Source organism: Rhinichthys klamathensis, unplaced genomic scaffold (genome assembly GCF_029890125.1).
Source record: "Rhinichthys klamathensis goyatoka isolate OS25496 unplaced genomic scaffold, OSU_Roscu_1.1 h1tg000147l_1, whole genome shotgun sequence".
In the NCBI taxonomy this organism is placed as follows: domain Eukaryota; kingdom Metazoa; phylum Chordata; class Actinopteri; order Cypriniformes; family Leuciscidae; genus Rhinichthys; species Rhinichthys klamathensis.
Genome location: NW_026606682.1, coordinates 2,866,057 through 2,890,362, shown reverse-complemented (window position 1 = coordinate 2,890,362; position 24,306 = coordinate 2,866,057). Strand labels below are relative to the sequence as shown.

The 24,306-nt window shown below is 39.2% G+C and overlaps 2 protein-coding genes and 1 long non-coding RNA gene across 4 annotated transcripts in view; 2 read left to right on the top strand and 1 right to left on the bottom strand.

The window, feature by feature from the left end:
- Positions 1-23,951, bottom strand: part of LOC130090606 (uncharacterized) — a 29,555-nt gene extending 5,604 nt beyond the window's left edge. Inside the window, exons 1-2 of the long non-coding RNA XR_008807716.1 lie at positions 23,839-23,951; positions 6,798-6,908 (exon numbers count right to left, since the gene is read on the bottom strand). This is a non-coding gene — a long non-coding RNA (uncharacterized LOC130090606). The remainder of the gene's footprint in view (positions 1-6,797; positions 6,909-23,838) is intronic.
- LOC130090597 (torsin-1A-like) lies at positions 160-7,042 on the top strand. Its single transcript, XM_056258045.1, has 5 exons — positions 160-441; positions 4,552-4,817; positions 5,981-6,156; positions 6,313-6,446; positions 6,738-7,042. The coding sequence occupies exons 1-5, from the start codon at positions 297-299 to the stop codon at positions 6,977-6,979; spliced, it is 963 nt and encodes a 320-aa protein (XP_056114020.1). The 5' UTR covers positions 160-296; the 3' UTR covers positions 6,980-7,042.
- On the top strand, positions 1,345-24,194 carry LOC130090596 (torsin-1A-like). Of its 2 annotated transcripts, none has more exons than XM_056258044.1 (5): positions 1,345-1,487; positions 21,453-21,718; positions 22,116-22,291; positions 22,439-22,572; positions 23,776-24,194. In XM_056258044.1, exons 1-5 carry the CDS (start codon positions 1,430-1,432, stop codon positions 24,024-24,026), a joined length of 885 nt encoding a protein of 294 aa, XP_056114019.1. In that variant the 5' UTR covers positions 1,345-1,429; the 3' UTR covers positions 24,027-24,194. The 2 variants fall into 2 exon arrangements, with proteins under 2 accessions (XP_056114019.1, XP_056114018.1); XM_056258043.1 differs by lacking the exon at positions 1,345-1,487 and adding an exon at positions 13,845-14,081.
- The last annotated feature ends 112 nt before the right edge of the window (positions 24,195-24,306 follow it).

The window sequence follows — 24,306 nt, the reverse complement described above, 5'->3', positions numbered from 1 at the left end:
GTTAAGCACATAGAGAATTTCTGTAGTGGTCATGGTTACAGCGAGTCGATGTCAACACACTGAGACCTGGAAAAACAAGAATAGCGCGTTTGAGCTCGTAGTCTGTAAATCTGTAAAGTGTATGGCACTGCAGCGTGTATTTAAAAGGCTATAAAAAGGTTCAAATGAAATAAATGTTTACTGAAGGCGTGCAATTTAGGCTACGTCTCTTAATCCGTCATTCTCCCTCCGAGTTGCTTTCTAAAAACGAAACCGTAAACATAGACTGAAGAAGATCTGGATGATTCGCTTTCACAATGAAAGAGCGCCTTTTGTTAGTTTTATTACTGGTGTCTAATATTACATTATCTTCAGGTTTTCTGGATGTGATCGCGGCTGCTGCATCTTATGTCATTTGCACATTTTTTAAACCGGACGGCTTGCTGCCTTTTGACCCTAAAGGTGAGTAGGCTAAAACAAAATAATGTTGGCTATATCGTATTATTTGAAATATGATTCAAACAGCGTTAAATGTTTCCTTTGCTGGATGTGTCGGATAACTTCCATTCCCATCCCAACAAGCACGTTGTAATTTGTTTTTGCGTGAAAGGGTTGTGGTCATAGATATCCATAATAAAGGCTAGATGTCTCGTCCGCGCTGCTGGCTAATGGAGGTCGACGTCCGCACCTGGCGGCCATCTCGTCACAGGCAGCTCGCTCACTCGTAACATTGTGTTTTAATGGTGCATGTACTGTTTAAATAACCATAACTTGCTCAATTTTCTACCGATTTTCAAACGGTTTGATATGTTATAAACGTTAGAGATGTAGTTATGACACTGCATACTTATGAATAATAAGTGTATAAATAAATAATCATCCAGATTATAGCCATGTTAATGAAAGAAAGGGAGAGGGATACAAATTAAATGAGACTCCAGTGTTGTTTCTTCATAAAAAATCCCTTTCTGAATTACAACAATATTTTTTTTTAATTCTGAATGTTATTATAAAATTTATTTAATATGCTATTTTTACACCATTTTTGAAGTTATTATAAGATATAATTTGTCATGTGGTAAAAGTGTCAGAAAACGTGTCATGTCAGATTCTTTTGGTGTGTGCTCTGGTTTTTCTAGATAAATTTGACCAGGAAACCTGTGTGAGCTGGTTTGACTTTTCTTCAGCTGGCTACTTTCTGCTTAAAAACGGTTTTATTTTGCTATTGTACTTTTTTTAAACGTATTTTAGGTGTGATTTCATTGTACTGAGACAAAAATGCAACTTTCTGTGTTATTTGTAGTTCCCTTTCGAAAGGGAACTTGCACTGTGTCTTGAGACGCTACTGTGGAACGCCTCAACGTGACTGGTATCTGAAGCAACTGTCAAATCACGACAATCGACATCATACTAGTGCGACCAGGAAGTATTTAAGGGGCGCCTAGAGAACATGTCATCCTCTTTTCGTCTTCAGGGACTGCTTTGTTTGAAGCAATCTGTTCAAACAGGTAGCCTAAAGAAAATGTCTGAGAAGCCTTTCAAGCAGTGTGCCGACCCATGTCCGAGATCTAACACATGACTTGTACGTTCATTGTATGGGCAAAGAGCACGCACGCTCAGTTCTTGAGGGAGCTGTTTGCGTGCACTGCGAGCGTTTTCCTTGAGAACACTATTTTGGTTTTGAGTGGTTGGTGAAACCAATTGTTTTTGTGTGCAGATCTCAGAGCCTAGGCTGCCTACAGAGACGCGTTTTTTTGACGGCCTGCTTATGGGGCGGGCAGCTAGCGGATCATTAGGAAAGATTAGATGAATGTGATCATTTATGTTTGGGCCTTTTTTTGGGCCTGAAATCGCTGATACAACCTTTAACATGCGACCTGTATCCGGATGTTGTCCACATACACATTGAAAAGACAAGTGTAAACGCAATTCTGATCGGAATGTTATCCAATCAGAGTGTCCAGGTTCGGAGGTAGTCGAGGACGCATTGTGATCAGATCTCAGTGTAATGTAAATGCAATCTAGCCATCGTGTCAGTGTAACGGAGGCCAGCTAGTAGTTGCTGTGCGAGTAAACCTCACTCCTCTGATCTCAAAAGGCTCTCTAGCGACAGATGCCAGAGGCTGCAGTCTTTAGCCTCCTTGTTAGAGCGCCTGACTCTCATGCTGGAGGCCCGCTCGGAGCGGGTTGAGTGGGACCCGGGTGGAGGGGTTACGTCTGCATTCACAGGTGAACGTCATATAAATCCCCGCCCAGTCTCCCCACGTGGCTGTCAGAAAATAATGGCCAGATGCAGTTTAGACAAAACATTTTACTTATTTGAACCTTACAATAAAAGTCAATCTTTAAAACAGTTTATTTAGACTTACTATATGTGTCATTTTTTATTTTAATTGTGCAACATTATCTGAACTAGGCGATCGCCTGTACAATCACAGTCAGTCATGAGATCTTAATGAAGAGCTGCACGCTGCTTTGCCAGTGGAATAATCGGAATCGGATTTTTAAAAATGTTTTAAATGTTGAATGTTTTTATTGTTTCAGCGTGTTCATCAATCTCCCATTTCTGTCAATATAGTCATTGTACACTATAACCTTAAACCCAGATGATCGATGATGTGACTTGTTTAACATGATCAACCCAGTGATTTTTGTATGATCAACTCTGGAAGTAGCCTGGATGCCAGCCCGAACCCCGCCCACAACATTTTTTGGTCGGGAAGTTCGGTCTGGACTCGATCCATTGAGGATTAATTATGATCGGTTCAAAATTAGTCGGGCCAATCAAATTGCCAGGGCGGGCTTTATACGATGATGGACAGATGATCTGCAGTTACGTAATCATCACGTTATCAAAGAGTGCTTGGGTTGAACTGGTTTCCCTCAGAGTTGACTGCAGCTGGAGAACTGAGATGTATATTCCGCTATTGCGTCTGTTGTAAAAGAAATCGACAGCGCATTCATTTTAAAAGACGAACAGAGAACTGCAATCAAGGCATTTGTCGATCGGAAAGATGTGTTTACTGTCCTTCCTACGGGATTCAGCAAAAGTTTATTTTATCAGCTGGCTCCGATGGTCGCTAAGAAGACGGGACGCAATGAAAGCCCTGCGGTCGTTGCGGTTTCTCCTTTGGTTGCACTCATGGAGGACCAAGTAAAAGAAGCAACACTCATTATTTTACTACTTCTTCCAGCGTGCGTGCAGTTGAGTTCTGTTGAAACTATGCAACTATGTAGCTGACTTACTGCGTTGCTCTGATTGGTTGTAGGTCTATCCAATTGAGTGCAGAGTTTTTTTTTTTCCTGGTCCGGTTAAGACACGCCTCATAATCAAAGCCCTATGGAGCAGTATCAGACTCACATTCTGACTAGAATATGAGTATGACGAAGTCAGGCTACTCTGGAAGTATTCCTTCGTTCAAAAAACTTAATTTGATCTAAGACTGGAGATTGCATAGGAAAGTAAAGTGAGTGAGTGAAAGCAATTGAGACATTGTTTAATTTGTATCATCTTTACTTTTAATCTGGTGTGCCACAGACCTAATTTAAATATTATGCAGGAAACAGTTAATGTTAACAAATGTAAACGCGCCATGTCCTGATTGGCTAATGATCCGATCTGCTTGATCGGATCATGGTGATCGCATGTTAATGCCAAGTGTAAACGCAGCCTATGTCTATGTTCATGTTTTTGTTTTGAGTTTCATGCCACGCCATACCTTTGTTTTATGTTTGATCTTGTTTTTGGATATTAAAGCAACACTAAGTAAGATTTTTTTCCTTAAAAATAATGTTTTCAAAATCGTTTCAGTGGTTCATCAAGTCGTGACATGGTGAAATGCACGTATGCCACCGCTTTGTGGTCCTTTATCTGATATATCCACGCTATGTAAGATTGCCAGATCGGGTCGCGTTTCTGTAGTCCGAATGAGACATAAGAAAACTACAAATTTGACTTGCTTCACGGCAAGCGTTACAATTGCTGATAGGTGGAGCGTACTCGACAGTAGACTACAACTACATGTAAGATACCTAGCACCCGGGTAGCTTTTGAATTGTCATCATGATTACAAAGCCGGTGCTGGAAAAAAAACAGAGCATGTGCGTGCGTGCACGTGCGACAGTAGGATGCGGTAGGCTAAGTTATTTACGACAGCAGTAATGGACAATTCCCCTTCCAACCTGTAGGGCGACCGCAGAGGAAAAGTTACTTGGTGTTGCTTTAAATAAACTGCACTTGGGTTCTACAACTTGCCTCCAGTGGACTCCATGTTACACCTCCGGGCTGCCTGCACAGTTCCTTCAGATGATAAGTGGATGACATGTTCTCTAGGCGCCCCTCATATACTTCCTGGTCACACTAGTATGATGTAATGGCCAATACGATTGCCGTGATTTGACAGTTGCTACAGATACCAGTCAAGGCGTTACCCAGTAGCGTCCCAGGACGCAATGTCTTGTTCCCTGTTCTCAGGGAAAAAAGGTTACAGTCGTAACCCGAGACGTTATAGCACAGATGATCATTGCAAGCTACGAACAATCTTTGACTTCACATATCTCCACATCTTTTAGGTTTGGAGAAAGATTTAAGAGACTCTCTCATTGGGCAGCACATTGCGTCTGATGTTGTGCTAAAAGCTGTAACATCATTTATGACTGACAGCAAACCAAACAAACCGCTGGTTCTGTCTTTCCATGGGACTACAGGAGTTGGGAAAAATCATGTTGCTAAAATCATTGCAAGAAACATTTATGAACAAGGGGAAAACAGCAAACATGTTCACATATATATATCTGAGCATCATTTCCCACACAAAGAAAAGTCAGACTTGTACAGTGTAAGTAAATAAATGGTGGTACTTTTAGCCTTGGCCTCTTGCAATCTAGATTGGCCTCTAGCTTTAAGATGTAAGATGGCCCACAAGACTCTCAGAAGACTTGGGTCATTTACAGAGCAATTATTTCCTTCAATTTATATAGTAATGAAGTTGCATTTCATTTCTATTAAAGGAATAATCACCCAAAAATGAAAATTTGCTAATAAAAAAAATGTACTCACCCCCAAGCCATCCCAGATGTAGATGAGTTTGTTTCTTCATCGGAACAGATTTTGAGAAATTTAGCATTACATCAATTGCTCACCAATGGATCCTCTGCAGTGAACGGGTGCTGTCAGAATGAAAGTTAGCAGCTGATAAAAACATCACAATAACCCACACGACTCCAGTCCATCAATTAATGTCTTACAAAGATAAAAGCTATGTGTTTATAATAAACAAATTAATCATTAATATTTTTTTAACTTCAAACCATTGCTTCCGGCTAAACTTTTTGAGTCCTCTATCCATAATATAGCTTTCTGTGAAAAAGTGAAAAGAAATCTCATCTGAATCAGAAAATATGCACAGACCAAGTACCGTTTACAAGCCGAAACAGTCAAATATGTTGGTGGATTTTGATGTGAGAGGACAACGGGATGTACTTTTTCACTGCAGGAAGCAGTACTGTGGATTATGGACTCGTATTTGGGCCAGAAGCAACAGTTTAAAGTTAAAACGTCTTAATTATGGATTTGTTTACAAACACGCAGCTTTTTCGCTTTACAAGACGTCAATTGATGGACTGGAGTCATGTTGATTACTTGTGGATTATTGTAATGTTTGCATCAGCTGTTTGAACTCTCATTCTGACGGCACCCGTTCACTGCAGAGGATCCATTAGCAAGTGATGCAATGCTAAACTTCTCCAAATCTGTTCCGATGAAGAAACAAACTCATTGGATGGCCTAAAGGAACAGTATAGTCAATTGTAAGCTGATTTTCATTTTTGGGTGAACTATTCCTTAAACAGAGCATTTTAGCCCATTTTTTTAAATGTGGTAAAACAATTAATTAAACTTAGGCCTATAATATGAAAGTAAAAATAATGCACATTTTGTAGGAATGTTACGCATATCAAAAATAATTTCTCTAACTGGGATTTGCATGTTCTGTTTATTCAGGCACAGCTAAAGCAGTGGATTTCTAAAAGTGTGTCAAGTTTTCCCCTCTCTATGTTCATATTTGATGAAATGGACAAGATGCAGCCAAAGTTGATTGACGTCATAAAACCTTTTCTGAACTCCAATGTCCGGGTAGATGGAGTTTCATTCCACAATGCAATATTCATTTTCCTTAGGTAAAGCCCTCAAATCAGTGGGCTGTTTTTTGGGTTTCCACAAATGCAGTTGTAGGCAACATATTAGCTATATAAAATTCAAACGGTGTGGTAATTAAATAGCTATACCTTCTCAAAAGATTGACCTAACTAATGAGAAACTGTGTTTATTCTTAGTAATGCAGGTGGGAATGCGATTTCAGAAGTGGCTCTGGATTCATGGAGAGAAGGCATTTGTCGGGAAGAGCTATGGATGAACAGCAAGGATATGGAGACTAAAATCTTTCAAAACATTTTCAATGATAGGAACTGTATGTATTGAAAGTTCATTGAAGTATTAAGTCAAAATATATCTTTTTCCAATATATTTCAAAAGCTAATGTAGATTTTAAATGATATTTACATTTTCAATAAGTTTGTTACTTATATTTCCTAATATATTATTTGTCCATTTTTTTTATGCATTTTCCTATATATTTATTTTGTCCCTGATTAATGTGTTTGTCAATTGTTGTTTCCTACATGATTACATTTGATTTTACCCAAACCTGAATATGGTTGCATTTACTCCCAACAGTTAATTTTTACTTGTATGTCTACAGGTGGATTTCTGCACTCTATCATAGATCATCATCTGGTTGATCACTATATTCCTTTCCTACCTCTAATGTTGAAGCATGTGCGTCAGTGCGTCATGGCTGAGATGGTCCATCTGAACATGGCCCAAGACTTTGATCTGGCAGATAAAGTGGCCAGAGAAATGCCCTTCTTTCCTGAAAGAGAGAAAATCTTTTCGGTTAAAGGCTGCCGGTCTGTCAGACAGAAGTTGGTGCTGTATAGATGAACAATTTTAGCAGCACTGGTTGTCCAATTTATTGTCTTAACTTTTAAACACACAGTTGAGGCTGCCCATGTACCTGTCAAAAATTCCATTGGGATGAGTTCTTTCACAAGTTTATGCTATTTATTTTGATTGAAGGCGTTTCTCATTGATCCAGAACATCAAAATGTTCTTTCTTGCAGCAAAAGTTAAAATACTGAAAAGTCTCTTATGATATTTATTCAAAATACTACCAGCGGGAAGACCTAGAATAAATGAACAAGGATCAACATCTACTGTATATTCATCCCAGAATATTGCCAATGTGGTCTGCAATTTTCTTCCAAAACAACTGAATTCTGTGACAAGACCAGATACAATAAATATTATTACCAACTGATGTTTTTCATTTTGAGGGGGAAAGTTTGGGGTCAATTTTATTTCTGATATAAGGGGTGACATGTAGCTGATGTAGCCTACTATTTTGAATTGAATAGCATGTGCTCTGTTACACACTGATATTCTCTTAGCATGATCCCAGACTCAATCCCACTGGAGATATTTACTGAAAAATAATTTCCCCACATCTGTCTCATTGGAAGGTCAAACTCAATGTAACATAAATATGAGATTTTTTTTTGTCTTGTGTCTTTTAGCAATATTTCAGTATTTTTACCCGTGTTGAAAATTTTTTAACATAGAATTATCGGTATACAAAATGGTATTTTTGCCAATAAAGTTTCTTAGCTGTAAATGCCTGAAGAAATTATGTTTTGACAGATCAATTTTTGCAGACAACTGTTCAAAACACAGAAGCAAGGGACACTCAAATATATCTTTCAGCCGGACACTAAAGAATTCAACAGGTTGAACCCAGAGTCATCAGTTCAGGAGACTTTATTTTATTATTACTAGGGCTGTCAAACGATTAATCGCGATTAATCACAACCAAAATAAAAGTTTTTGTTTACATAATATATGTGTGTGTACACTCAAAAAATGAATTTTTGATGTTGTTCACTTTGTTTAAACCATTCATTTTGATTTAACACCATTGTATCAGGTTTAATGTTCAAACACTATTGCATCATGTTAAACTGACTTGAAACGGTTACTCTTTGACTTAACTTGATGTTTTCATTTTAATAGAACACGTTCCAATCAAGTAACTCAGCAATTAATTTAATCTGATATCTTACGTCTATGCCTGACCACAAAATATATATATAAAAATGTCTTAACTTACTCCATGATTTCTAATTTCTTTTAAATAATTTTCTCTGAGAAATTACGTTTGTAGGCTATAGCATATAAAGGGCTCATTTTATTATGCTGTTTTCTTTTATAACTAAACTAAAAGCTAATCAAATAAAAACATAAACAATAGTAAATACGTAAATCTATTTCATATTAAGCATACATTAAGCCTTAACTACTTTTTCTAATGGCAAAATATTATCCAGGAGTGTTTCACAAGAAGCAAAAAAAAAAAAAGAACCGCGAATTTTCTCTCAGGCAGGCAGTCGTTTGCCCAGCCGCCCATCCCCCACTGCGCGCTCACATCACTCCACGGGTCACAGCAGGACGGCTAACGGTCAAGAAAAATAACAGGTAAGCATTTCGAACTTCTTTATCCCCATTTAAATCACATTTGAACGTTTTATGTCTTATTGTCGTACTTCTCTATCTGAAGGTTAACCATCCCAGTAACGCTAATGTACGTGACGTTAACGTTAACGTTAGCTAGCAAAGAAGCGGAGCCAACGCGCCATTAGCAGCTAGCTAAGTTAACTTACATCAAAGACAGTTAACTTATCAGCGGCAAGTGTTAAATATGCAGCGTTTTACGCCACAGTTTGTCAGTGGGAAATTAATAAATATTTTGTGTGCTTTCTCACAGTTGGACACGGACAAACAAGTTCCGGCATTTTTTATTATTATTTTAAAACAGAGACGGCTGATAGACGGACCATCTTCCACATCTCTAACCGTCATTCACACCACGTAAACAACAGGTAAGTTAACTTAACGCAATCCCACCCATTCACTACATTACAATGTTTAAACTTTTTGTTAATCGTTTTATGACCTGTTTTTTTTTGTCAATTTTATCTAGCATATCCATGTGATGCTTATTAAGTTTACTAAAGCAGCCGAAGTCTCGCAGACCTGCAAACTTGTCGCTTTTCGGCGATAATCGCCGTTTTCTTGGTCATTTGGGTCATTCACGTGAATCGCGTAGAACCGGAGAGTTTTTTGGGGGGTGGGGTGGGGTGGGGGGGGTGTAGGCTGCCCTTAATCTGCACGCAGGCTAGAATTGCGAAACATTATTGGATAATTCTTATAATTGACATTTCTCTGGGCCAATCGGAATCTTAGTACTTTTTCTCTTGGCCAATCGGAATCTTAGCACTTGCGTCAGAATCGCCATTGGATGAGACACCTGGCTACCACGCGAGTCTGATGGAAACTCAGAACGTGAAGGAATCTTATGTGAAATTCGAGGTAAATCAAGCTTTTTTGGAGCAAAAACAACATCTAGTTGTTTGCTTGATTCAATTAAGGTTAGCTACCGCTTTGTTATGCTGCGCTCGTGACAGGGCGCTGAAAGAAGTCGAGCATATATATATATATATATATATATATATATATATATATATATATAGAGAGAGAGAGAGAGCCGGTCGCGCGCGCGCGCACTCTCACTGTATTCAAACTGCCTTGCTCTCCCTCTATCGCGCATATTAATCAAAATCTATTGAGAAGTGACACGATAGTAAAAGATCAAAAGACCAAAGTTTCACGTGGAGATTTTTTTTCCTGAATTACCGCTGGGTGTGAATTGCAGCCTACTAAAATTGCCCTATCCTCTCTGAAAAGCTTTCCGCACATTCAGCTGACATAAACCACATTTTCAATAAACAAAAAACCTATCCAGTGATTAAATGTTTTCTGTGTTGAGAGTTGAGACAAATCTTGTGCGATGTCCTTATCTGCTGGGATAATCACACAACGCGTGCCGTGTGTGTCAGCTAATGGCACGTCCGATTCGCGAACTAATGACTCATTTGAACCGATTTACTTTTATGAATGGTTAAAATAACTGATCTGTCCAACATCTGTCTCTTCAAAAGAGATCTGAATCGGTGTATAACAAATCTATAACAACAAACTAGTTAATATTAACTATTCATAAACTGCACTTCTTAATCTTTATATATAAATAGCATTTATTAATCTTTGGTAATGTTAATTTCACTATTTACTAGTAGCCTTATTACAATTAAAAGTTATATTTGTTAACATTAGTTAGCCTAATGCACTGTGAAGTAATATGAACAAACAACGAACAGCTGTATTTTTATTAACAAAGAATAATAAATACAGTAACAAATGTGTTGCTCATCATGGTTCATTTATATTTAACTGCCTTTTTTCTCCTTTGCCAATCCTATGATAATTATATATACAGTATAGTGTTCATCCAGAACAACATAACTGTAACTGTAACCATGTAACTGTAACCACACCCTAGCACCCCCCCCCCCCCCCCTCGAGGACCGATGATGATGGCTGTTTTGCTAACATTAGTTAACATTTTAGACTGTTATTTGCTTCTCACGTTTTCTAATTTGAAACCCACACTAACAAGGTTGGTTTCATACTTTTTTCAGAGTAAAGGCAACGAGGGATGGAGTGATATCAATGTCAACAAGACGATGCAATACTATGAGCCTAAAACGAAGTAAGTAAAATTCACATTGAACAAACTGATTGTTTTTAGTGTTGTACGAGATGTAAATTGTCACATATTATGACCAGTTATTTAAATATATTGTTTGTACATCGTTCAGTTTTAGAGATGTCTTGCAGCACAAATGGCACAAAAAAAAGCTTTGAAGAAATGCAATATTTTTAGAATGAAAAAAATTCAATTAGAATGTTCCAAAACCATAATTTTGTTAATCTTAAGAAAAATAAATAAATAATATATTTCATACTTTGTCATATTTTATCCATTGGAAGGCTTGTATAAAACGGCTTTATTCATATGGATTAGATATCTTTATGTACTTCTTGAAGCTAACTATTGATTGTCTATAGACTTTTGATGGATTGTCCATGACATATATATATATATAAAAAATAATAATAATAATTTGTTCCAAAGCTGAACAAGATTCTTGTTTGGTGTGATGTGATAGTGAGTAAATGATGATGACAGAATTTTTATTTTGGGGTGAACTATCCCTTTTAAGCACCACTTTACTTTCTACTTTGTAATAAAGAACCGACTGATGCCAAATTACATTTTATTAATGACATTTTTTTTTAAGCTCTAGAACATTCAACCGATAAACCCCTGACATTTTTTCCCAATAAAATCCTTCTGACAAACATCTCTGGAAGACGTGTAGTAAAAAAAAGTACTACAGGGTTTTAAATGGGCACAAACCCTACTGGATAAACACTACTCTGATCCTTCATGTCTTTATTTTAATTTATGAAAATTTAAATGTCTGTCCTCACAAGGGTCGTTTTTATGATATGTGGTGACATGCACTAACACTTTCTTTTTTTTCTTTCAATGCATTTAGAAAAAGGGGTTTGTAAGGAGAAATGTAAGGAGTTTGACCAGGTGCAGCAGTCACCATCATTGCTGTTGAGGAGGAACGGTGTCTTTAAACTCACTGGATGTTTTGATTGAAGATGAGGTGGTGATGTCTACCAAGTCTTGGTCAGTGCACTGCTGCTGTTTTTTGCACTTATTTATGCCCTTATTTAGAGTACACTAACTTCTCAAAGTTCATTTATAAAGTGCTGTTGAATCTAGAGGAAACATTTTACTTAAAAATGGTCCACTCTTTGTTTCAGATATTTTATTATAATAATATTATTTTATATTTACACATTTTTACCATTTTAAAAAAAAGGAAATTTTAAACAAGCATATTTCCTTGTTTGTGCAGTTTTCACTTATTTGGTGAAAAAGTCTGATAATATTGTTTTAATGTTATTTTATTTATTTTTTACTATAAAGCCCACTTATTTTGTTTTATGCCTGAAAATGTTATGTGAAGTAAATGTTGTGTCTCAATAAAAACTTAAGAATACCCTCCTGGTCTGTCGTAATTGCAATGTACCAGTGTTCTTTGATAAAAATAAAAAATGTAAGCAAGATGAGAAAATAGGGAGACTTGTTAATGTTTAATTTTCTATTATGTTGGTATTTTAAACGACTTTCTTATATGTAGGTGTTTATGGGTGAGTTACCATTGTGATAAAGTGTCGCATGTGCTTCGGTGGAGGACATGCTAAGAATTCAAGTTGCTTTAAAAGCAACTCCAATGGGTTTGCTAGTGATGCAATCAGTACCATTTTTAGACTGCCAACATCGTATGTATTAAAAGAAAAGCTATATTTAGGTTGATTGTATGTTATTTTAACTCTGTGTGTCTATTAAATAGACACAAATAAATAACTCTTTGGCTGAACATGATTCAAGCATGGACAGTGGTTCCACATGATGGAACCATGTTATCTCAACCAAAAAACTTCATGTTGGATGAACTTAAGCGAAGTGAGTAAACGCAATTAAAATTAGACTCGTCCAAATAACTTGATTTAATCATGTCCAAATAACTTGATTTAATTATTTCCAAATAACTTGATTCAGTCTTGTCCAAATAACCTGATTCAGTCGTGTCCAAATAACTTGATTCAGTCTTGTCCAAATAACCTGATTCAGTCATACTCGAATAACTTGAATCAATCACGTGGAACCACTGTCCATGATTAAATCATGTTCAACCAAAGAGTCATTTTTTTGAGTGTACTGTGTATAATTATTTTTAATACATATATACCCACACATGCATGTGTATTTAAGAAATATTTGCATGTATATACTGTATATAGACTGAATGTAGCCTATATATAATGTATATTTTATATATAAATAACATATTTTTCTTAAATATATGTGTACATTTATTTACAAAATAATTATACACAGTACACACAAATATATTATGTAAACACAAACTTTTATTTTGGATGCGATTAATCATGATTAATCGTTTGACAGCCCTAATTATTACATTTATTTATTTCCAGGCAGCTGATCACATGATCACAATGAGGAAGGTTTGGTATCACTCTCTGTGATGATGGTGTACGTGATAGATCCAACTATAGTAAACTCATGAAGAGTTGAATCACACAATGAATACATAAGTGAATACACAGAAAACAAAGTGATGTTTCATACACATGCATTTCATATATAATATATAATTATATGTTCAATATATAATTATATACAATATAATTTAAACTCAACCCGAGCTGCTGAGTCTTTAGCCATTTTCAAGAAACTGCTGAATACGCATATTTTTAGGCAACACTTGACCCATTAATAATACTAACACTTACTATTCTATATCTTTTTTTTTATTAAAAAAAACTTGACACATGTAGGCTACTGCTGGACTAACTGGGACTGGTCACAGCACTTTTATTGCTGCCCTGCTGTTGGTTTGAGCTTCTATTGCTCTTCTCATTTGTAAGTCGATTTGGATAACGCATCTGCTAAATCTAATAAATGTAAATTTAGCCTAATGTAAGAGCTCATAAAGTGAAATAGGCCTATTATTATTATCATCATCATCACCCAGATCCATAAGAAGCACGTAAAGAATTTCTGTAGTGGTCATGGTTACAGCGAGTCGATGTCAACATACTGAAACCTGGAAAAACAAGAATAGCGCGTTTACTTTCTTCCTCGTCTGTAAATTAGATCTGTGGTGTATGCCACTGCAGTGTGTATGGAAAAGGCTAAAGAGGTTCAAATTAAATAAATGTTTGCTGAAGGCGTGCAATAGGCTACGTCTCTTAATCCGTCCTTCTCCCTCCGAGTTACTTTGTAAAAACGAAACCGTAAACCTAGACTGAAAGAGATCTGGATGATTCGCTTTCATAATGAAAAAGCGCCTTTTGTTAGTTTTATTGCTGGTGTCTAATATTACATTATCTTCAGGTTTTCTGGATGTGATCGCGGCTGCTGCATCTTATGTTGTTTACACATTTTTTGAACGGGACGGCTTGCTGCCTTATGACCCTAAAGGTGAGTAAAACTGCAAAATAATGTAGCCTAGATATCGTATTATTTGACGATAACGTTATATTTTTCAAACAGTGTTAACTTAAATGTTTCCTTTGTTGAATGTGTCGGTCGGATAACTTCCATTCCCTAAATGCACAAAAACGTTACGTTGTAGGCCTAATTTGTTTTGTAGTAGCTAAAGTTATTTTCCTACATAATTTGTATGTCGGGTTTAAACGTATTTTTTTATTCCTAAACTGTGGTTTTGACGTTGGTAACACGTTCCCACGTCAACGTTCAACCTGGTGCCACATAACGCTGTCAAATAGTTTTTACCACATACATTTTCTTTTAAAGTAAAGCGTTTAGCTACCAATAAAAATAGCATTAATGAAAGAAAGGGAAAGGGATAGAAATTAAATGACCCCTCATTATGTTTCTTCATAATAATTCCCTTTCTGACTGAATTACAATATTTTTTTAAATTCTAAATGTTATTATAAAATTAATTTAACTATTTTTATACCATTTTAGAAGTTATAAGATATAAATTGTCATGTGGTAAAAGTGACAGAAAACCTCAGAGAAAAAAAGAAGTAACTTCGGTTCCCTGAAATAAAGGGAACGATGAGTAGGCTATTGTGTCTGCTAGACGCTATGGGGAAAACTCCTCTTTCTCTTATTATTGAAGCCTTTTATTCAATAACTCAGTGCTACTGCACAGCCATTACAGTGCCATGATCTGTGCGCGCTTATTGGCGGAGTAGTGGGAACTGCATGAATCTATGGCGATGCGGCGTATCTGTGCGAGCCAATCGGGGCGCATCCTGCCGAACCAAGCGCAGAACCTGTCAGAAGGGGCGAGGCATCTGACCATATGAGCAGTTGGTCTCGCCATTAGGTTAATTCGACTGAAGCGACAAACACCATAGAACGGCCGTCTACTAGTGATGCGCGGGTCGGCTTTTTTTCCAACCCGCGGGTCCTGCTTTTATGAAATTATTTGGCCCGCCCCAGCCCGCACCGCACCACTGTATATATTTTTATAACCCGCCCCGCCCAGCACCCGTTAAATAGACATAGTACTAGGCATTGTAATGTAGGCTAAATGAAAACAGCCTTTATTTCAGCCTGAAAGTGCTTGGAAACATCGCCCTGTAAACTTAACCTGGCCCTAGCCAGATGAATTTCGCTCCGCCTAGCTTCACTCACATCCATCTGGAACCTCTTCCATTGAGAGTGATTTCTCCAACCAACTTTATGGTTTAGCCAATCAGGACACAGGGCGGGAGTTTCATAGATGTGACGTAGTGGAGAAGCGACCGTGAGACTGTTTTGATTCAGACAACAATGGCGGCTCGCATCGAGGAAGCAAGCGTTAACATTGATGCTGCTATTTCATCCGTGTTGTCCAATCTACCTAATATTGTTTCATTAAAAGAACATCAGAGAACGGCTCTTAAGGCTTTTGTTGGTGGAAACGATGTTTTCCTTCTCCCGACCGGATTTGGCAAGAGCTTGATCTACCAAATGGCTCCTCTGGTAGTGTGAGTGGTAGAAATAGCACGTCGATAAAGATGACAGACAAGTGGCTTATCCAATCATATGCAAGGATTTTTGATAAGGCCCAGCCTTCTGAAACGCCATTTCAATGGATCGGTTCCAGATGGATGAGTGAAGCTAGGCGGAGCGAAATTCATCTGGCTAGGGCCAGGTTACTGTAAACTGGCAACAACAGACGATTATGAATATGAACCATAAATCAGGTCATATAAACATTTTCAACATTTACAAAGCAGCGTTTGTATTCATCTATTAGGCTAAATAATTTTTTATTTCTTAGACCCTCCACAAATATGTCTTGACATGCTGGAAGTGCCCGTTTTGTGGCGCTACTGTTTGTATATTTTTCACACGAGTTGCAAGACATCTTCTAGGCCCTAGCCTAAGGCGCTTGAATGAGGGACTTGTGGCAATAGGGCTAAGAGAGGACAGAATTACGCCTGACCAGAAAGGGGCTCGGACTGTGGTCGGAGCCTCCAGAGAGGTAATAGTGGGTTAAGCTCACTCAGAGGTCAACTCCAACTAGAGGATTCATGCCTGCAGTGCAGGGACTTCCGAGTTGTAAAATCTGGCGAAGGTGGATTGCGAGGACCAGCCAGCTGCCGCACAGATGTCACCAATAGATACAAGTGACAACACTGGACCACACCCACGGAGAAGCCATACCAGATAGAGCATTAAAGGGGCATCGAAGTGTAAGCCAATGCGATGGCGTCCACTATCCAGTGGGACAATCTCTGCTTTGTGACCGGAAGCCCTTTGGTGCGGCCACCGAAGCATACAAAAAGCTGCTTTGACTGCCTATACTGGGCAGAGTGCTCTGTATAAACTCTTAAAGGGATACTCCACCAGTTTTTCTTATTAAACTATGTTATTCCCTTAACTAAGACGAGTTGATACATACCTCTCTCGTCTCAGTGCGTGCACTATATCGCTCTGTATTGCCGCAAAACTATGTTAGCACTTAGCTTAGCCCATGCATTAAATATGGGCCAAGCAGAGAAGCGACCAAACACTTCCACGTTTTCCCTATGTAAACACAGTTACTCGAGTAGTGTAACTTGACCTGGGCTGGTGACACAAAATAAACCGTTGCGCTTTTCTAAGCGTTTAAAATTGATGACTATATTGTATGGCGGAATACCATAACAAGTGCTTTTGAGCACTTCGACTTGGCGCAATAATATCTTCACTCGTGAAAAGTCCTCTTACCGGCTCCCGCTTCCTCTCCCCCTCCCTCTGACATTTCCGTCAATACAACCAACGTGACTTTTACTACCTGTGCTATTAGCAAACTGCAGATCATTTGCAAACTGCAGATCATTTGCAATGGCGGACTTTGTAGATGATTATGACTTCTTTGTAGAAGACCCAGAGCCATATCTGTTTGAACCCGAGTACACGGAGGAGGAATTAGCTCCTATGGACCGTGAGAGGCAAGAAAGATATGATCCAGAACAGACCGGAGCTGGCGAAAGACCACGGGCAAACAGCAATTGGTGGTGCAAGTGTGACTGTTGCGAACAGATGCCGACCGAAATTGAGAGCCTGTGCTGTTTAGAATGCTAACTAGCTTCCAACAACCTGTTACTTCGTCAACTCCGCTCGAACTACTACTACCGGCGCATGTCACGTTGGTTGTAATGACGGAAATGTCAGAGGGAGGGGGAGAGGAAGCGGGAGCCGGTAAGAGGACTTTTCACGAGTGAAGATATTATTGCGCCAAGTCGAAGTGCTCAAAAGCACTTGTTATGGTATTCCGCCATACAATATAGTCATCAATTTTAAACGCTTAGAAAAGCGCAACGGTTTATTTTGTGTCACCAGCCCAGGTCAAGTTACACTACTCGAGTAACTGTGTTTACATAGGGAAAACGTGGAAGTGTTTGGTCGCTTCTCTGCTTGGCCCATATTTAATGCATGGGCTAAGCTAAGTGCTAACATAGTTTTGCGGCAATACAGAGCGATATAGTGCACGCACTGAGACGAGAGAGGTATGTATCAACTCGTCTTAGTTAAGGGAATAACATAGTTTAATAAGAAAAACTGGTGGAGTATCCCTTTAAGCAGTGGCGGATCTAGAAAATTTTACATGGGGGGGCAAAGGGGTGGCAAGATGTCTTGGCAGGGTGGCAGGGGTAGACGGTGGGAAGGTAACACTTTACTTGAAGGGGTGTACATAAGACTAACATGACACCTTCATAATCATGACTTGACACATGTTATGAAAATGAAGGAAGTTTTATGCATGTTTGTGGCAACTGTCATTAAGTGTCATTCACTCAATTATGACATTTTTAATGCAAATATGACATTGTTTGAGATGTCTTTATGACACCTTGACATAAACCAATACATCATAACCTGTCAGTGTCTTTGTCATGACAACTTGGCATTACTAAGACAACACAACCTGTCATAAACATGACATAGCAGATTAATTATCAAACTTAAGAAACCACTTAGCTTTATTGGTTAACATTACATTAAACTGTCAGGTGATTGGTTTTGACATTGGCTGTCATGAAGCCATTATAACTGTTTAATGACAAATTCAATTTGTACCACTGTAGTTGAGGTCACGAAAAATATTCATGACACAGTTATAATGGACTGATGACAGCCAATGTCAAAACCAACCACATGAGAGTTTAACTTAATTTAATGTCAAGTTGTCATGACAAAGACACTGACAGGTTATGATGTTATGGTTTATGTCAAGATGTCATAACAGAGACATCTTAAACAATGTCATATTTGCATTCAAAATATCATTATTGAGCGAAAGACACTTAATGAAAGTTGTCATAAACATGCATAAACCCTACTTCATATTCATGACATATGTCATGTCATGGTTATGAAGGTGTCATGTCAGTCTTATGTACACCCCTTCAAGTAACGTGTTACCAAATGGGGGGTATATAAAAAAATATCCTTGTATTACATTACACTGTAGGGCCATGCAGCTAATAAGTAGCCTATATAACAAATATAAAATCAGAAAGATGTATCACATGCGCACAGACCAGTGTTTAGAATACTTAATATAATAATCCTAATTGTATTTGTTATTTCCCCAGTTGAAACCTGGTTTCATTGCTGTGATATCTGAGAGGAATTGGATTTGCTTAAATCAAACGATCGATCTCCTAACTGGCACTGTATTGTGTGTTGTGTAACGTAACGTCGGCGTAACGGCGATCATCAGTAAACGTTATGGATACAAACAATTTATATTTTTTATTAAGCTGTTCTTGTCTTTACTAAAATCATAGGCTAATCAAAGGGAAGAGTGCTCTTACAAATCACGGGGGAGCAATTTGACCGCTGATTTTGGCTAACGTAATAGACTTGCTGTTTTTGCTGATGCTGAATCGTCTTTAGCATACAATACATTCATAACAAATGTAACTTTAAGTTAAACGTGTGTTTAACTACACCTGGGGAAACTCACTTCACCTTCAGAGGCTCTGGGGCAGCTCAGTCTCTCCAGTCGGGTTGCAGGGCCACCGCACCGCAGCAGACTCGCTGTGTGTATGTGTGTGTGTGTGAGCCAGACTGACCGAACGCCGCTCTGCACGTTTGAATCAGGGACGTACTAAGTATTTGAGGGGCAGGGGGAGGGGCTTTAATAAAAATTAAATTGTTCACTTTTGGTAAATGTATCGTTTAGTTCACTGTTTTGAGAAGCTTGCGGGTTGTTTTTACAAGTACAGTTTTTGGATCATCAAAGTTAAGGGGGCAGCTGGGGGGGGGGGGGGGGCAAGGCTCTAGAGTGGGGGGGGGGGGGGGGGGGGGGGGGGGCACCAGCCCCTTGCCCCCCTGTAGATCCGCCCCGGCTCTTAAGGCCCGGACAGGGCAGAGTAAGTGTAATTGTTGCTCGTCTTCCGAAGCGGGAAGAGCAGATGACGAAATATCTTGTGCTCTGAACGGAGTAGAGAGCACTTTGGGCACATAGCCGTGCCTTGGCTAGAGGACAACCTTGGAGTCATTAGGCCCAAACTCAGACAGAAAGTCTGGCCGACTGTAGTGGCTCGAAGGGGGACCCTTTGAGGGCCCTAAGGACCGTTGATAGGTCCCAAGAGGGTATGGTAAGAGGACGAGGGGTCTTGCCCCATGCTTGCCCCTTTCATGAAGCGAACAACCAGTTTGCTTCTACCCAGCGACTGGCCGGCCACATAGAATGCTGCTATGGCCGCCACATAGACCTTGAGCATGGAGGGGGTGCGACCCACAACCATTAGCTCCTGTAGGAAGAAAAGAATTAGCGGTACTTCACATGAATAGGGTCTTGGTTCCAGACTGAAAACAGACCACTTAAGGGCATAGAAGCGTGGACGGGGCTCTAGCCTCAGAGATAGTATTCAGGACTTTCGCTGGAAGGTCCATGAGCTTCCGTTGAGGGGCCATAGGTTAAGGGCCCACAGCTCGGTTGGGGATGCCAGATTGTCCTGTTCGCCTGGGAAAAGGAGGTCTTTCCTCAGGGGAATTGGCCATGGTGCTGGTGCTAGAAGCTGAATCAACTCAGGGAACCAAGGTTGGGTCCGCCAGAGAGGGCCACCAAATGGATGGCGCGTCTTTCCTCGCTGGTTCATTTGATAATATTCAAACAATATTGCAATATTGCGTGCTGCTGGATAGTCTGAGCGTGCTCGGGTGCTAGCACTGCCTACATCTTGGCTGAGTCGAGAACTGCCCCCAGGAAAGAGATTCCCTGGCTGTAAGACAGTGAGCTCTTGGCTAGGTTGATCATCCCAGGCATTCCAAAGGGCTGAGGAGCACGGATCTGTATAAATTAAATTCTGCCTCTGACTGGGCTAAGACAAGCCAGTCGTCGAGGTAATTCAGGAAGCGCATCCCCTTCTGTCTCAGGGGAACAGCACCTGTTCCATCATAGAGATTAAATGGCCGAGCAGAGGTGTGGCTTGCGGCTCTGCTTCGGAGCCTGGGTAGCTGCTGAACAGCAGAACGCAGGCGCAGTGAAGAGATTTTTGCTCTCACAGGGGGGGCGTCCATCTTGTTTGAAGTATTACAGGCTGCGTCTAAAGCTGAGGCAGGAGAAAAGCACCTGTTAGAGCATTGAAATGAATAGCGTTTGGCCGGCCAGAGACGTGGCTTGCGGTGCCGCTTCGGTGCCTTAGTCGCTGCTGAGCCACGGAATGCGAGCACAGTTAGGCAAAAATCGACAAGCAGCACTGGGGGATCCTATTGCTGCAGAGAGAGTGAGACGTGCTGGAAATAAACCGGCGTGAGCTCACTAAGTCCCGCTCATTCAACCCTGCAGCTCCACTGTTTCTTCGTCTCATGATTGAGAGAAAGAGAACGTTGGAGAACGAGGGGAGGAGTCACTTTCTTTAGAGAAAGTGGTCTGTGAATGCAGCAAGTCAGTCTTCAATGAATGCATCTAGCAGGGGCGGGCCCGGCAAGTGACATGAGAATATGCTCTATGACTCTATACTCTGAGAGGAGAATAAATCTGAATCCTATTCAACAGCTGCTCATATAGGCAGATGCCTCGCCCCTTCTGGCGGGTTCTGCGCTTGGTTCGGTGGGATGCACCCTGATTGGCTCGCGCAAATACGCCGCATCGCCATAGGTTCATGCAGTAGCACTACCTTTACTGTAGGCTTCAGTAATCGGAGAAAAGGGAGTTTTACGAGTAAACGTTTCGAAAGGGAACCTGCATGAGAGTGATTTCATTGTATGCTACTTTCTTTTGAAATGTTTTTTTGCTTTCTGTGTTATTTGTAGTTATTTGTTTATAGCATAAATGATCATTGCAAGCTACAAACAATCTTTGACTTCACATTTCTACACATCTTTCAGGTTTGGAGAAAGATTTAAGAGACTCTCTCTTTGGGCAGCACATTGCGTCTGATGTTGTACTAAAATCTGTAACATCATTTATGACTGACAGCAAACCAAACAAACCGCTGGTTCTGTCTTTCCATGGGACTGCAGGAGTTGGGAAAAATCATGTTGCTAAAATCATTGCAAGAAACATGTATGAAAAAGGGGAAAACAGCAAACATGTTCACATGTATATATCTGAGCATCATTTCCCACACAAAGAAATGTCAGACGTGTACAGCGTAAGTAAATCAATGGTAGTCCTTTTAGTCTTGGTCTAAGACTCTAGCAATCGCATTTACAACAAATGATTGCTTCTTTATGGTCAGGCTCTGTTTACCTTTAAGATGTAAGATGGCCCACAAGACTCTCAGACTCAGAGCTGGCCAGATAGTTGTAGATTTGGGTCATTTACAGTTTCAGTATTTTCATTTTATACAGTAATGAAGTTGTGTTTCTGTTAAACAGACACCATTTTTTGCCCCGTATTCGTTACTACACTGAAAATTAAGTAAATTGTATATTAAAAATTATAATATGAAAGTAAAAATAATGTACATATTTGTAAAATGGTCGTGGGAATATTGCACATATCAGAAGTAATTTCTCTACTGGGATTTGCATTTTCTTATTATTCAGGCACAGCTAAAGCAGTGGATTTCTAAGAGTGTATCAAGTTTCCCCCGCTCCATGTTCATATTTGATGAAATGGACAAGATGCAGCCAAAGCTGATTGACACCATAAAGGCCTTTCTGGACTACAATGCCCGTGTAGACGGAGTGTCATTCCACAATGCACTCTTCATTTTTCTTAGGTAAAGCTCTCAAATCATGGGTTTGTTTTTCAGATTTCCACAAATGCAGTTGTAGCCAAATATTAGCTATATAAAATTAAAACGAAGTGGTCGTTAAATAGCTATACTCTCCCAAAACATTGACCTAACTAAGCTGTTTATTCTTAGTAATGCAGGTGGGAATGTGATTGCTGAAGTGGCTCTGGATTCCTGGAGAGAAGGCAAAGATCGGGAAGAGCTATGGATGAACAGCAAGGATATGGAGACTAAAATCTTTCGAAACATTTTTAATGACAAAAACAGTATGTATTGAAAGATCATTTAAGTATTCTGCAAAATATTTATATTTTCAATGCATTTCAAATGAAGAAAATATTTGAAAAGTCAAAATAAAGTGACGGGTAGGCTATTTAATACTTCGCTGTCTTCGCAGTGATCGGATGGGGTGGCAAATTGACGCTTGCAGCTCAAATTGTAAGCCCAAAGTATATAGCATATGCGTACATCCAAATACGTATAACCTTTTAAAATACAATCCATATATAAATGCATAAAACAATATATTACTGTGGCTCCCTTCCTGGTCCTTCAAGGACACCTTTACTGAACAGCAGGTTCAATATGGTTAGGGTTAAGGATGGGATGGGCTTAGGGACATGGACAAGTAAGGTTCCAATGAGGCAGTATCCATTTATGATTTTAATAAATATAATCACACTGAATTAGGGATGCACCAATACCAATACTTTTTTTTTAGTAGGGTACAACGGGGCTAAATATGTACCGGGGTAAAAGGCGCATTTGATTTTATTTTTCTCTAAACCACTATGTGGCACAAAAACTTGCAGCAGCACTTTCCAAAACATCCACTTTTCAAGATGCACGTGGAAATTTGGCTGATCCTTGACACAATCGTGGGCAACAGCGCAAAGTGGATTCTGTGCTAATTTGATTTAATATTTGATGTTTTTTAAAATGTAGATAAGTAGCAAATGAGAATCGCTAAAATTATTGAATATATTTTGAGACAAAGGTCTTGTTAATGGTTTTCAGTGTTGTTCATGCTAATTAAAGCAACAGTTTTTCAATAACGGAAGATTATGTAAAAGTATGGTAATGGGGGTAAAAGGCACAATACGACTTTTCCAATTGTTGACTTTCTTTGCTAGTGCCATATCCGAGCAAGCTACAAAGTTTTAAGCGATATCTGTGAAAAAGGGATGTGATCGACAAGCCCACGTGTCTGTGCCGCTGCGCGCTTAACCTAGTCTCTTATCAGCCCAGCACGCACAAAAACTATAGCGTGAATATTTAATTTGTTGAATATTCTGTACATTTACTTTATAGACATCCTTCTCTTAGCCTCCATCACTGTGCTCTATGTTTGCTCTGTTGTCTGTGTTTCTTTGTTTGGACACACGCTGGCGTATCAGGCCCGATACTGAAAATTTGGTTGCATTTAGACATCAAATAACTCCTTTCATTTTTAATGTGTATGTCTACAGGTGGATTTCAGCACTCCAGTCTCATAGATCATCATCTGGTTGATCACTATATTCCTTTCCTACCTCTGGAGCTGAAGCATGTGCGTCAGTGCGTCGTGGCTGAGATGGTCCATCTGAACATGACTGAAGACTTTGATCTGGCAGATAAAGTGGCCAGAGAAATGCCCTTCTTCCCTGAAAAAGAGAAAATCTTTTCTGTTAAAGGCTGCAAGTCTGTCAGACAGAAGTTGGTCCTACAAATGGATGAATAGACGAAAGACTTTAGCAGTGCACTTCAATTAACTTTTAAACATACAGTTGAACTGCAATGAAGTATGGCCTTACATCTCTGTTTAATGTAACTAATTAATATTTCTTGACGAGTGACATTGCTATCTGGAGTCGGGATTGGAGTCTCTATTAAAATTTTAATCTAGACCTATGTCCAGTCTGTTTAGTCGGGTTTGAAAGAAACGTGTTGCATCTGATACCATCAGTGTGTTTTTGTAATGGAATGGTATGGTAATACCCCACGTTAAATGTCTGAGAGAG